The sequence below is a fragment of the Thunnus thynnus genome, chromosome 4 (genome assembly GCF_963924715.1).
Source record: "Thunnus thynnus chromosome 4, fThuThy2.1, whole genome shotgun sequence".
Taxonomy (NCBI): Eukaryota; Metazoa; Chordata; class Actinopteri; order Scombriformes; family Scombridae; genus Thunnus; species Thunnus thynnus.
In genome coordinates, this window is record NC_089520.1 from 35,406,104 (window position 1) to 35,422,250 (window position 16,147).

Below are 16,147 nucleotides of genomic sequence, written 5' to 3' on the forward strand. Positions count from 1 at the left end.
TAATAAAGTATACAATGTTATTTTGTTTTGTAAGTTAATTAGGGATGCACTGCTGCTGATATGAACATTCTTGGCTGAATAGGGGTGATAGTGAATGAGGAATGATGTTCTATAGTCCCTGCTCTTGAAACTATACAAGCCTAACCGTAGTCTAAGGTAACACAACTGTTCTGACTACAGATCTTACATGAATTAAATGGTATGATGAATATAACATAAGAGATGGCTACCGCTGAATATGAACATATCTGCTGAAACAGTGGAAGGGTGCCAACAGTCACATCCCTCTTTACATAGGTGTCAAAAAAAGAATTTATTTTCTTGTACAAGAAGGAACGTTTCACAGCGCAACACACAGGATGAGGTTACAAAGAAAAGGCTCGTCATGGAGCATTCACAGTTGGTTTATATACCTTACAAATGGGCGTTTCAGTTTTCTCCTGTTGTTTACAGACACATTCCACAGATAACGTCATGACATTTTCTCAGTTCTCTAATTGGTGGCCAGCTGAAGATCCTTAAATCAAGATGACACCCTCCTGACCTGTCTCTGACCTTTATTCTTTTCTGACTTCCTCTAAAGTACTGACCTCCACTGTTAGCCTTAGCTGCTGTGTTTGCTATTTATGCAACATTGTAGAACCAAACAGGAACATTCACCATGACATGTAAAAGCAAGAACACACACATAGTATGATTTTATGACATCTAATCACAATATAATCCTAATTTTTATAACAATAGATCTACTTGTATTTTTCCCCCTTGAAATCTTCATAGAGTAACTTGTAGACTACACAGTGCAAGGACACTTCTAAACAGTTTGATGTGATCTTCCTGTGCGTAGTGCTATAGAATCACAATCGTTTATGGTTAGAACAGATGTCACATTTCTATCAAACCACGGGGCGCTATACAGCAGAAGAATGAGGCCTTTCTGGTCAAATGAATCTGACAAGTCAGCAGAAATATCTGTAAGCATGACAGCTGAAATAAAAAGTTTTATCAAATTAGGAGGTGTCCTAGGTAAACAAACTTCACATGGTGCTCCATTCAACTTGCATTGAGGTGTTATTTTTACATGTCCAGACATGCCTGGTCATAAGAAGAATAATGAATAATGACCCTGGGTGAATGCAGCCTGCAGGTCTGTTATTCTTTGACAGGTAAGCTCTGGTAGCTCTGCCAGAGGGCTAGACTTTCTTGTTTTTAGTTTTGCGGTGCACTGCTGTTTGGACTCTCTTGCTTCCTCTAGTTGTTGGATAACTGACAACATGTGTGCAGGTGTTTGTCATATAGAATTTAAGTTTATCCCTGGTTTTATTGGAAACATTACAATATCTATCCTCATTGACTCATATGTCTGTTCTTACTGTGTTAAATTTCAAAAAGATTTACAAAAACTGCAGCTTTTCTATAACTCAAAGGTCTCAAATGTAAAAACAATGATTGTATGGGAGGTGCAAACAGGTTATGCAAACCAATGATTGTGTATGTTACCTATCATCCTGGGTGGTTGAGTCTCGAGAGCAGGCATCACCCAAAGCCAAATATAAGAGCCAGGACTTGATGATTTAATGAGAGGACATAATCACAGAGCTGAACAGGAGAGCAAATCTGTAGAGACTGTGAGAGGCCCACTGCAACAAATCCTCCAAATTCAATCACCAAAAAGATCATTTGATCATGTGCCCTCCAGAGAGGAGAGAGAACATTGGAACATTTTCTAATCTGGCACCCCTATTGGCAGTAATCGGCAGGGCAACTGCCTTTGTCTGTGCTTTCCAAAACTGTTACAAATCATTGTTAAAAAAGAATGATGTTTTATGATGTGACAACAAGTGTTAAAGGGGACATTTTCTGCACATTTACAGGTCTATATTTTTAATCTAGGGCTCTACTGGAATATCTATTAATAAAAAAACTCCTTATTTAACTCTTATTGACCCTTTACACAGCCCCTCAGCTCAGCCTCTGTCTGAAACAGGCTGTTTTAGCTCCTGTCTCTTTAAGGCCCCTACTGAGCCCACTCTGTTCTGATCTTCCAGAAGCTGCGGCTTGGGAGGCTATGTAAGCAAACAGTAGTAGCAAGATTTCCCTTCTTTTTCTTGTTCTTTACTGGAAATGCAAACTCAAATACATCCATACATGTTTGAGCGGGAATATGAAAGTGGATAATGCAATCAACACGGAAAAACCTTAGCAACAACCTTAGCAACAAAGGCTAAAGAACTGACTCCCATTTATGGGCGTGTGAGGATATAACACCGCTCGCCACCTCACTGTTACCTGACGAGACGAGCCATGCTGGCTGGTCTGAAAAATAACAGTTCCAGTGAGCGCAGCGAGAGAAAGATCTGCTTTTGAGTGTGGCTTTCTTATTACATTGTTCCTAATATAGCACTCATGGATGAGCTCAACACCAAGCTTTTTTTGGCTAGCACAGCCTTAGTTGGTCTGGGAGGTGGCTGAAGCGGCAGGTACTGATGGTGCTCTGCCCTGCCTGCGTGCTCTCCTCCTTGCTGTGGTGTTGCGGCGATGGACCTGGTCTTGTCTCTGGCTTGAAGAAGGTGCAAGCGGCAGATGATGGCTCAGCTGTGCCTTCTCCTATTCCAGCCTCTTGAAGCGCTGAGCTAATCCTAACCCTAACCCAACACGCAGTCAGGTTTTTAATCGTGCTGATGGTGTGGCCTAGAAAATCAGCCTGCTCTGTTGTGACGGGGGCGTCCAGCGGTGTATTAGCTGCAGCAACACCCAACATTCCCAGATTGTTAGCTGCTGCAGCCACCTGTGCCACGGCAGCCTGAATATTTTTTGGAAAATATTCCAGCGTGTCCCTATCCTGCACCAGTGGAGGCTGCAGCTTCCTGCTCCCCAACCAGCCAGCTGAGTGAGGAATCAGGAGGCAGAGACAGCTTGTCTCTGTATGGCCCTGCCCTTTCAGGAAGGAAACCAGTCGCGCCGCTAGTGACTTCGTTTTCAGCGGCTCCTTCCAGGATGCTTCGACACACTGCCAAATGTCTAGGAGTAGAGGCAAAGCAAAGGCGGGTTGGCCTGCTACGTAATGCAAATTTCAGTGGGCGATTACGTGAGTATGATTGGAGGAGAGTATTCCCCATAGAGTCCAGTAGAGGACGGAGCCTGTCATGGAGAAACATGCACCTTTGGTTCAAACGGTTTACACTTCAGTGAAACAAAACTCACAGAAAAAAGTAAAAGAGTTTTAGGATAAGAATATGAACATTGTCTTATATTCAGGCCAATTCAGCAGTTGTCTATCTTTTCCATACCTTAACCATTGTGTAGCTGCTACAGTATGCACACATCTTCTAGAAATAATGTAAAAAACATTGCTGCTGAATGTTCCAGAACTTGGAATCCAGGGTATAGCAGAGTTGTCCTGCAGCAATTGTCCTGCTTTTTCTCTTCCTCATCCTTCCTGTAACATTCAAAACTGATCCACCAACCTAAAAGAGCTGAAAATGTTCAAAACTAGATGCAGATCAATCAGTGGACAAAGAGTCAGCAGGTGATCTATAACCTTTCCCTAGTCCCAGTATGATACTATGTATTTGTAATGTGGACTCATGGCCCTGTTTCAGAGCAGAGCTTAACCATTGCACTTGTAAACAAGCTGTGCACAAGACAATGCTATTCTTCCTGTAAGTTATCAACAAATATCTGAAGAGCACCTTTAAAAGAGGCACGTGACTGAGACCTCTGAGTTGTAATTTATCACTTTAATTTACAATGATTTGTAAGAGTATCCTCAGTAAAGATGCTTTGCAGAAACAATCATCTTTGACTTAAGATCCACCAGGGAAACAAGGCCCTGAATTTAAATCAAAGGCAAATATCACACTGCTATGCTGGGTAAGTCAATGTTATCTGAATTTGCTCCTAAAATACCTGCTGCTTTCAGGCTGTGATCTCAGCTGTGTGTAAGCCAGATCCAGCTCCACTCCAGCAGCCACACTGACTGGAACAATTACTGGCTGAGAGATAGCACCCACTGAGAGGTGCACACACACACACACACACACACACACACACGCGCGCGCTAACGGTGTTATCTCAGTTTTCTAGGTCTCAGATGGAAGCCGTAGTGAGTGGTCATCCACCACTCGTACCAGACACTGCACTGACACACTGCATTGCTGTTTGTCTGCTTCTGTCAGTCTGCCTGCCTGTCTGCGTCTCTCTGTCTGTCTGTCTGTCTGTCTGCGTCTATCTGTCTGTCTTCCTGTCTGTCTGTCTGCTTCTGTCTGCCTGTCTGTGTAGTAAATTTTTAGATTTTCAAACATGTCCTGAAGGCAGAGAAGAAGGGGATGATGAGCAATAGCTAACGTAGCTAACCTTTAATATGTTTAAAGACTATATTAAGTTTAAAATGCTTTTTTCAAATGACTTTCGTCGATGTCATTGCTGTCAGACAGTTTTACTTGTTTGTTTAATATGTTTGGCTCAGTTTAATATGCTTTGTTGTGTTCGCTTCATATTTGTAGTTGTGAATGCCTGATATGGAGCAACATAAAAGCAACATTTGTTCACCGACTTTGTCCTTAAGACAAATTCTCCCCAGACTTGGTGTTGTTTTACAGGGGTACTTGCCTGGGAGGCGGCACTGCCTTAGAGGCTAAAGTCAGGGAACAAACATCACGGATTACATGAAAGACTATAACATGTTTGCCTGCAGTCTTGCTCTGCAATATGTGCACTGATACTGTATGTATCTATATGTTTAGGTAGGTATGCACTGTATACCTGTGTATAAGCACCACTACACCCCTGCCCTCACTGTATGTTCTCATAGTTCTTGACTGGCTTGTCAAGCTGATGATGTTAAATGTATTAGTGTCATGGGCTTCTGGGAAATGTTGTCCTTAAAAGGCCTCTAAAAACAACTATACTGCATTGGGTTTTTGTTGTAGTTGTTGTTGTTTTCTTGTAGAAATGTACCATAACCAGACTAGAGAAAAAGAGTGAACCACATGACAAGAGCGAGATTATGTTGTAGGACTGGATTGTAAGTCATTTCCATTACTACCAATGTCAGAGTGATTTTTGGAAGTTTTCTTTTTTCTTGAAAATAAATGGAAAGTTGCGATTTCCCTGCAGTTCTCTATAACTACAAAACAATAAACTCTGTTTTCCAGTATTGCTCCTGTTTTTCCCCTTCCTCTCTGGCCTTCTTTTTTCTTCCCCCATTTTTCACTCTCTGTCATCTTCTCCCTGGAGAGGCAGTGCTATCAATGCGTTACATTATAACAGATGCCTCTTAACATGCACAACTGGAGTGGAACGATATTTTCAGAAAAGAGTGTATAGAGCCCCAGAGTGGTTGTCCTGGGGGGAAAGTGCTTCTTGTGAAAACAAAATGTTCTCTACATGCTGCCATGTGTGTCAGTATACTATTGAACGTGCACTCCAGATACTGTATACTGTATGTTGACAATACAAACCATACAAGACATAGTTACTGTATGAAATCCATTCAGTCTGCATATTTGATAACCGGAAATCCCATTAGCTCTCATAAGCATAGCGAATTATGAGTTCAGTATCAGAGCACTGTCAACAGCTGGTTTGATAACTCACTGCCCAAACTTCTTGCAGGAAAGATAAAATCTGAACTCAACAAATTATTAAGCTGATTAACAACAATCAAGAAAATGTTTGTGTCACAACAAGGATTTAAAAAAGAAGCTGTATTTTTTCAATGTTGAGATTTGTCTTGCATTTCTCGGAAGAGTTAGCATAGCTGCTAGCAAGAGCTAACTAGGTAGAATTAAACCTGTATTAAATTATTTTTTGTCCGTTTGGGGGAAGCACAACAAGCTGTTACCATCTCACAAAGTTGATATGGCAAAGCAGCAAGCAGTTGCCTGTTTACCCATCCAGTAGAGCAACATTAGTATTCATTTGGAATGGTGTTTCTGGCCTCATGACGAATGAAAGTCCAATGCTCACTGTCCTTTCAGTTCTGTTTAGGTCTAAACCAACTCCTTAGAAGAAATATCTGTCTCTTTAGCTGCTAAATGCTCCACTATGTTCCTCAGCTAGTTGCTAACTGTCCACCTGCTGATTGATGCTACGTATGTAGTGTATAGTCAGTTTATCTGGAAACAGGTTGATGAGAGAGGTGAGAGTGAACCAAACAGTAAAGCTGTGGGCTGAAAATGCTAAAACAATCCATAGAGCTGATGAGAACTGCACGTGTGAACTGCACGTGACTCACGTATGTGGCTTTGACTATGGGCAACCCGCTTTCACATTACACATAGTCATTTGAGCCATTGTTCAAATAAAAATATTAGGGATGTCCTGATCTAGTTTTTGTGGCCCTATCTGAGTCCCTTAATATTGTATATCTGCCAATACTGAGTCTGATCTGATGTTTTTTATATTACAGCTGAAGATATGCAGTGTTGATTTAATGACTGACAACTGATGTGCAGTAATACTATGTTCTGTTGAAGGTACACCAAATATAGCCATGCTATGGATTTGGATGTATTGTTTTGTTGCAGATATATGAATATGCTTCAAATATTGAGGTCCAGAAATTATTTAATGGGTTGCAAGAGCAGAAAATATGGCCTTTGGCACAAATTTTTTAACAAAGTACTTGATCCAAATACTGAAGGTCCTGGTTAAAAACTATAAAACTGATCAGCTCAAATTATTATAGCCAGTAGCTCTGGACCAAAGTATTGGACAGACAGACATCATCATTGTTAAACTCAACAAGAAGCATTCTCACAAAAAACAAATTTAAAATCCACAGTACAATGACATAAGTAGTTACTATTGACTTCATCAAGCATTGCTTGTTGGATGTTAAACCCTGCAGTCCTGCAAACTCATCTGCTGAGTTTCTTTATCAGCCAACTGTAGAGAAAGTTAATGGTATGATATATGTTGATCATGATTATCACAAGGTTAAAATAATGTAAGTTAAACCAAGTGCATTCTTATTTTGTTTCTGTAATAAAATGCTCTATCCTCATTCCAGTGACACATATTTTGTACATTACAGTTGAATATTTTAATGTATCAAATAACAGGTGAGCATCGTATTTTAAATGTTTGTTTGCATCCTTTGAGAACACTGGAGTCTATAGAGTCTCAGTACCTCAGAAATCATACATAATTAGATGGAGATAGTTGATGTAAACCACAGCATGAGTGTGAAAATGCCTCTGAGCAAACCTGTGCACTTTCCCTCTCAGTTTCAGGGAAAACCTTGTTGTTTTTATGAATGTAAATCTTATTTCTCATCTCAAGTCAAGTTACACAAAAACAAATTTATTACGGCCCCAAATCACAATACACAAAATCTGAAGTAATTTGTAGAGCATACAACATCCTCTCTCCACAGACACCAGTTTGGATATGACCCCTGCAGTTAGAGAACCAGTGGTATGAATAAGTGCTATTCCCCTTCATCATCTTGTTGTATATGCATGTTTGTGGTATAAAAAGCAGTGCACAGTAGTGCAGCAAAGCAGAAAGGGAACCCTCCTGATTTTTTTATCTCTCTATTATAACACGTTCTCACACACATATTGATACTGCTAATAACTTGTAACTTGTAGTTGAAATATGCTCCAAAGCATATCTTAATATGGAGAGGTGTTGCCAAAGGCTTCTGTGAACCAGGCTTATTGAACAAGCTGGCAGCAGTATAGAGATATTTCCCTCTCAAGTTTTTAAGCGAGCCTCATCCTTCTAACCATTCAGAGAGGGCCAAGTCAGGGGTGGGAGCTTACAGCTGTCAATCAATATGTGAATGCACCTCTGATCTACTACTCCTCTTGGCTCCAACCTTGCTTTGCTTAAGAGTCTCATACAGATGATAGCTTGATTTCCTGAACTTGCATATTGTAACTTAAAAAAAATAAAGACTGTCCTCACACAACATTATTCATCATTTGTTCAAACATTTAACCTGTATTAATGTTTCCCCTACAAGCAACATCTGCGTTTCTCCTAGAAGCAATAGCAGATGTAGACATTGTTATAGTGACACAAAATGACTGAGGGAAGAGGTTGGAGTAGATGGATGAGAGTATAGAGTGTCAGAATTCAACCCAAGAGATTGTGGTTCACATCCTTTGTCACGCAAGTCAGTGTTGGTTTCTTTGTACCATGACAATGACCTTTCTCTAACCTTGACCAAGTAGAGCCTGAGAGTTTATTTTTGACCTGGAAAGAAGAAGTTTTAACTGCATCTCAGCAAACCATTTTCTGTGATTCAAATCTTAACCATGGTGCAGTTTTTAAAAATTCATTGGACATTTTTGCATTATTAGACAGTCTGTAGGAAAAGCAGACAGAAAAGATAGAAGACTTCAATAATGGATAACATGGTTACATGGTGTGCACCTACAGCTATGCCAACAAAATAATTCCTTGTGCAGCTTTAAAAGTGAAAGTTCTTGCAAGAGTCTGGTGCTGCTGAGGTTGGTAGTGACAAATCTGCCACTGAGACACTCAAACCAAGCGAGACAACATACTGACTTACAGTTTATTTGTCTACTGCGGGGGTTTTCAAAGTCTGAGACTGTGTGCCTCGCCTCAGACAGAGCTTGGAAAAAGTTAGTTTACTTGCTTTGTTTCGCTCAATTCCTGGATGCCTACAGGATCATGATTATGTTATTCGATCCCATAGACACTCAACAGTTGAGCCAAGATAGCCTAATATTGCTGTTTGACATGTCTTCGGACTACACCAAACACATAAAAAAGTCTGTTCTAAGGCAAGTTTCTAAGTTTCTAAGGCGAGTTTCTGACTCATAAGGGGAAGTGGGAAAAACAGTAAAATTCCCCCAAAATACTGTATCTCTGAACTGTCTATTTAACCAAATCACACACATTTAGGCTATTCTATGTGATCTCCTTTTGATAACTAATATAATAACTAACATATTATTTTTTCACTTCCATTCACTGAGCCTCCCCTGAAACTGTTTGGAGCCCCCCTGGGGAAGCCTGCCTCCCACTTTGAAAACCTGTAGTTTACTGTACATATTTCCATCTGACCTCTTCTTCATTTAATGCACTGATGTATTATGGATTAACAGTAGCACACAGCTGGCTCTCCTGTCATTCATCTGAACTGTGAACTTTGACCCCCATTAAGGAAGCTGTAATCTCATACTGCTTCCTCTCCTGCAGTGGCCATGGTAACAGTTACCAGGGCTGCGGACGGGAGCTGGCCAGTGGGTGTGGAGTCTCCTAGCAGGGGGGCAGGCTCTTATTGGTCATTTCATTGTAGTGCTCTATTGTTTCTGTTGAAGGATGATGACTCAGTAGAACATATACATGTGATCATATATAACTGAGTTTATGAAATATTTCAACATGTTAATTTTATCTTTGCAAAACTATCCACCACCTCATTAAAACCCAAAGCTCTCACCATATCACTAGATGCTAATAGCTGAGCTAACAGGGAGATTTTTTCCTCTTTTGGATGTTGAACATTTTTCACCCAATACTTTTGCTATTTATGCAGTTAAAGGCACAAACACAATTTCTCATGTTGATCCACCCATCTGTGGTTTTCAAAATCATTCTCCATATTTCTCTTTTGTTTTGTGAGCATTATATTGGTGGCTTGGATCCACACCATTACTCTTAGCCATAGCAAACTGATATCTTCATGTCTATACAAGAAGACATACTTCCAGGGGACTGGAACTTGATTTTTATCTAGGCATAAAGGATAAATATTTAAGAAAGAAAAGGGAACAGGAACAACATTTCTGTAATTGCAAGCCATTTTAATGACAAAAGGATTATGTTTTGTTTTGATTTTAAATATAGATTGGGATTTTTAAAGTTTATGCTGTGCTTTTCATTAACTACAATAATCTCCCTGTCTTCTTTCTCTAAACGTCTCCCTCAGATCAGTAAGCAGCAGCTGCAGACAGTCAAAGAGCGTTTCCAGCAGTTCCTCAATGGAGAAACACAGATTGTGGCAGATGAGGCCTTCATCAACGCCGTCCAGAGCTACTATGAGGTGAGTCAGGGAGTCTAAATCTACAATATATACTCAAAAGACCTACGTATATTAAATCTAGTTATTGTTCATCTCAGGTGAATCATTTTGATTGTTTGCAATTTATTTACATATTAATTATATACTGTTTAGTTTTGTAAGCCGTTGACAGTGCCTTTTGTAGCTGTAGCTGACCTCTGACTTTGCTGTAGAATTAGTTAAATACCAAATTCTGTATGATTACTATAAATAGAAACTGTCTATTCTAACTTTTGCAAGCTGTTAAATTCCTCTCACTGAGCCTTCTCTGGTTTAAATGAATCTGTCCAAGCAGGAAAACTAATAATGGGTGGAAAAGTATCCAAACCTCAGTGGAGATAACTTGTCTTGCTCTGAGAAATGATGCAGAGCATGCGCTAAGCTCCTCAGGGCAGTCTTAATAATGTGCTCCCAAATGGCTAGGATTCAGTGGGCTTTATCCACCCAGAATAGAATAGGGAAATAAAAAGTGTAGAAAGAAGAGGCAGGATCCTCACTGCAGTCTCTATTCCACTGTTCATTTACTGTTTTTGGCATTTGACACATTTGGAGTGACTCACAGTGAGTAGAATAAGCTTCAATTCTTGGATCGCTGGCACTACGAGAGGCCAATAATAACAAGTCAAAGGTCTCGGCCTTAGTGCTGCTACTGTATTTACTGTGAACACAGAATAATTATGTTCAAGCAGAATGCTTAGTAAAGAGACCAAGAGCAGAGACAAGGATACCGGATATACAGCATCATACAAGATAAGTGTTGTGTTAAAGGTGCAGTGTGTAGAATTTAGTGGCATCTGGCAGAATGGACTTGGCAAAAATGAAATATAGTATACATAATATTGTGTATAATCACCTAAAAATAAGAATAGTTGTGCTTTTGTTACCTTAGAATGAGCCCTTTATATCTACATAGGGAGTGGGTCCTCTTCCATGGAGGCCGCCATATTTCTACAGTAGCCCAGAACAGACAAACCAAACACTGGCTCTAGAGAGGGCCTTTCACACTTTTTGTGAGTTTTGCGGCCATCGTAGGTTCACATTCATCTCCAAAAGGCATATGCTAATAACTCTGCTCACTATTTTATATGAATAAACATATTGCATATTCTGCAAAATGAAAATGAAGACATTTAAGCTGTAATTTGCACTTTTGTTCCTTAAAAGTCTCTTGAAACATAAAGACGATTGAGATTCAAAGTTTGTTTTTGACTTGGACCTTGATAGAGTTTTTGATTATATCATATTTTATGATCAATCGTTTTGGAATTGTTGATGTATAAATTTCTATTTTTTCCTGAGCACTTTAAGGACTTCTTACATATATATTGGCTAAAGGTTGAGGATATGTTTATTGTTGACCTTGGAAACAGCAGTTGAGAAAACAATTCCACCACAAAGCATTTAGTAGTTTAGTTCTGAGAACTGGGCAAACTGCCTGCTGATGAAGATCATGTGATAAGATCAAAAACCTCAGAAAAAGTACTAAATGGAGTGTGGTCAGATCGTTTTCTCAGTTAAGACAGCTGTTTATTTTAATATCCACTTTGAAATCCACAAGATGGGTATAAAAAAAACAACAAAACTCTTCTTCACCACATTTACACAGATAATATGATGCCGATATTTTTTATCATTCACTGGACAGAATATTTCACTGTTATCACAATTATGGTTCTTTACATCCTCCCACAAAAGATGAACCCTTTGCAATGCTATTTGCATCAATAAGCACACTCTGTCAACTCAGTCAAAACTGAGCACAAAGACATGAAACACATCTTGTTGGATTCAGTGTGACTTACACTTGGATCAAAATCCATAAAGACCCCCCTCATAACTGCAGATCTTATAATAATCACATCTTTTGGTTTTATTCACTATCAACATAATGCAGTGATTGTCTATGGTTACAGTGCAAACAGGACATTCTAATAGTTCATTTAGCAAAACTTCTCATGATATAAATTTGCCAGAATATAAACGAATATAGGTTAAGGAAACAGAGCTCAGGTTAATTCAAACTAGCTGTATCTAAAATTACTCCCTGTTTATTATATAGTGCTCGATATTTACCATCTGCCATTTTATTGACTGTCTGAATGCTGAGTATGTTAATATATTCACTGTATAGTGCCCTCAAAAATTCCACAATGGAATGAAAAAGTAGAGTTCATGACATGTACACTACTTTCTGTTAACAATCCCATAATGCAATGCTGAAAATTACTGTTGTGCGACAGCTGATGGTGATGACGCGAAATGAAGATGATTAGTTAGTGTTTGAAATCTTGATTTGCTGCTCACTATTGAGTAAACTATTTAGTGTCTATTATATAGGGAGAAGTGAATGAGTGAATAAGGGAGGATATTGGACACAGCCACTGACTCCATGGCAACATTACTTCCTGCCTTTATCCCCCAAAGCATTATGGGAACTGTAGTTTCAAAACTACGAACTAGATTATCCCCAGTAAAAGAGAAAGAATCTCAATAAGAGTGACAAAATCTGTTAATATGATCTTTTCAAACTTTTTTTGACACTATTTAGGCTCAAAATGTCCTGTCATGGTTCTTATATCCCTGGAATGCTGACACTCTCTATCCATCCATGTACAGATATTTTGCCGACGTGTGTTGAAAACCTGTGGACATACAAGCAAAAAAATTCAAATAATTTCAAATCGCACAAAACTTTTTTTTTTTTTTTTCCCAAAAAAAGCTGTTCTAAAACATGTATAGTACAACTCATTGAGTTATAACTATGTAGGTATTTGCATTACTTAATATAGAATAGCCATGTAGAAAACGTTATGACAGGATAGAAACATGACATAAATATTAAAGGTACAGTTCCTGATTTTTCAAATTTTCCTTCAGTCACAGTGTTTTAAAACTAATCATCTCTGCTGCGCTGTGAATTATGTCCATAAAAGCTCATCCAAGTAGAAGTGTTGCAAAGGAGGACATTTGGGGATTCGGAGGAGCTTTAGCAAAACAAGGTTTAGTTGGTGGTGCTGACACATTGACTGGCACTTCCTTATCAGTTAATGTGGCAGCACAAGCAAGCCAAATGAGAATGGTGTGATATTTAGCAGATGAAGCTGGTGGCACAGGTTATCCAATTCAATTAAACCTAAAGCTCTCAGCCCAGCTTTATCTTCAGGCTGAAACTGAGGCTGGCAGACAGAGAAGGAGAGGGAGAGATAGGGGGACAGGCAGAAATAGAAAGATAGAGAAAAAGAGAGGTCAGAGATGACAGGAATTTACCATCTATCAATCACAAGCCTGTACAGTCTCTCAAATATAAATCAGCTTTCACTCAACTCAAAAATGTTTGGTTTGTGATTGAAATTCTTCTTGTTTTCTCTTAATTGGTGAAAAACTTGTAAAATGAAGAAATCACTGTGTATAAGAGCTGCTAGGAGAATACTGTGTTTTCATGAAAGGATAAGACTGGATTTATTCTATACTTTTCTAATTGTCAACAGATACCATGAAAAGACTAAAACCAGCAATTAGTTTGTCTGTCTCTCAGTGCTTTACTATACCCTGTCTGTGGTACCCCAAACCTATTTGTTCCTACTGAAGATGTAAATCTAACCAGGACACAAATACTGCGTATACCTTTATTCTAAAAAAAGGCTCAGCAATTTTCTAAAACAGCTGGGCACTGTAGTTTTTTAACAAACATTACTCAAACAGTAGGCAATAGTGCATTTGTTGGGGACTATTTTCAGCGGTGGATTAGTCCACATTTTCTGCTCTAGAGAGTATTTCTGGAAGCAGGACAGTATGTGTGAGATTGAGTCAAAATAAACTAGTGTGTGTGTTCATAGTGATGAAGGAACATGTCACCCAGTGCAACAGTGTGGCTCACTGATGTGTTTTTAATAGGTTTTGGACAACATAAGGCACTGTGACACAGAGCAATAAGATATATCACACTTTGATACACACACAATGCTTGTAAGTAGATCAATTCATTGTTGGTTTTGGCTTTTTAATGTATGGGATATATTGATAATGAGGTAGTAACATTTGAGACTTTTGTACTGATGATTAAAATCCACTCAGATACAAGTTTTATTTAATTTATTATACATCAATAAATTATTATAAATAAATGTGTGCTTATACAGTATATTGCTTATTCCTAAATTAATGTATTTAATCAGATTACCACACAGCAAATCTGGACCATGTAGTATTCTAACATAGAAAACTGGTACTGCAAAGAGAAGGGGAGGCCCACCAGGAAGTTAGTCCAGCCATGCTTACAGAAATAAGCTGCTGTTTTTATGAATGATGAAAAAAAATTCTCAAAGTCTCTTCTATTCTGTTGTTTGAAAATATTCTCTTTGCTGTACAGTTAATTAGAAAAGACTGCCCTTTATTTTTTTCTGATCAATTTATTATACCATTTTTGTAGGTATATAATGTAAACAAATCATGGATAAATGCACACAGAGACACAAGTAGTCGAAAAAGTCAAAATAGGATACTGCATGTTGCATTGAGGTGAGTTATACAGAAGAAATAGAAGGGAAAAGAAAAAAAGAATAAGACTAAGAGATCCACATATAAAACACAACCAATACAGTCCTCACCCCCCTCTGAAAGATTACAACAGGATACAAAAATAAAACTTGTCTGTCAATTCACAAATCACTCTGTTGACTGCAGGTCTTCCTAAAAAGTGACCGTGTGTCTCGGATGGTCCAGAGCGGTGGCTGCTCAGCCAGCGACTCTCGGGAGGTTTTTAAGAAGCACATAGAGAAGCGGGTGCGCAGCCTGCCTGAGATCGACGGCCTGAGCAAAGAAACGGTGTTGAGCTCGTGGATTGCCAAGTTTGACACCATCTATCGTGGTGAAGAGGACCCCAGGAAACACCAGCAGAGAATGACAGCCAGCGCCGCCTCCGAGCTCATCCTCAGCAAAGACCAGCTCTATGAGATGTTTCAGCAGATCCTGGGGATCAAGAAGTTTGAGCACCAGCTCCTCTATAATGCCTGCCAGGTCAGTCCTCAACTCTAGTGTTTTTTACAGATGATATGAAACTTGCATTTTGGATTATGTGTGTGTGACATGTCTGTTCATCTGTCCTCATTAATTCCAAGACACTATGCCTAGTGTTTGGCCCACAGAATACCTACGTGTGTCCTTTGACTCATATATGCGGAGCAGATTGAGGGAGATGTTAAACCATTATTCCAAATTACTCCAACACTCAGATTGAATTGTCATTTACTTTGACTTCATTATCCAGGGGTGAGGGGATGTTAGTTTGCCCTAACCAATCAGTGGTGGCTGCCATATCCATCCAGTTGACATCATTTTCAGTAGATATACTGGAGAAGCAGTGGTAGCGGTTGCTAGGGGCAGGTTTGATTTGAGTTATTTCTCCACTTGTTGGCCATTTTTGTGACCATGACAATGACAATCGCCATGACAATTTTTCACCACCTAGCTCAGCCTGTGGTACTCTGATTGGCTCGGTTTTTTTTTTGTTTTGGTTTGGTTTTTTGGGTGGGGGGTTGGGGGGTGGGACCAACCTCCAATGGCCACAAGGGGCAACAATGAGCCCATTTTACACTTGGATAAGTGACATATACAGTATAAAAATGTGTTTTCAAACTATATTTTTCAGTTTTACAAGAGAAAGGACTTTACTGGACTAAGACTAACTGGTTGGTTTGAACTGATTAACTTACTCTGATATAGAACAATGCACAGCTGCTTCCCTAAGCTTTTCCGTGGGAACCAAAAGGGGCTAGCTGTCACCCTGCTTGTTACTGCCGTGTAGTTCATACACTTCACTGATAAACCTGAGAATTACACTGAATAAGTACCAGATAAAAGTTTCAGTTTCACTTCTGTGTCTGTCCATGCACACACCCTCTCTCTTGATCATGCATACGCGTTTTCTCTCTCTCTTTCTTTCTTTTTGGTGGGTCAGGTAATGACATTTAAATGTCGGTATCATTGAATACATTTCCATTCCTGGAAATTGCACCAGTTCACCGAAGCCGGGCTGCCTCTCTATCATTCCTCCTATCAATACTGGCCATGAATTGATCCCTTCTTAGAGCAACTACACTATGG

General features: G+C 39.3%; 1 protein-coding gene across 2 annotated transcripts in view; it reads left to right on the forward strand.

Annotated features, from left to right (window-relative positions):
• Positions 1 to 16,147, forward strand: part of cadpsa (Ca2+-dependent activator protein for secretion a) — a 198,649-nt gene that overhangs the window by 27,741 nt on the left and 154,761 nt on the right. For both annotated transcript variants that reach the window (XM_067588510.1, XM_067588509.1), the window contains exons 2-3: positions 9,914 to 10,027; positions 14,729 to 15,061. In XM_067588510.1, the coding sequence (XP_067444611.1) occupies positions 9,914 to 10,027; positions 14,729 to 15,061 (447 nt within the window). The remainder of the gene's footprint in view (positions 1 to 9,913; positions 10,028 to 14,728; positions 15,062 to 16,147) is intronic.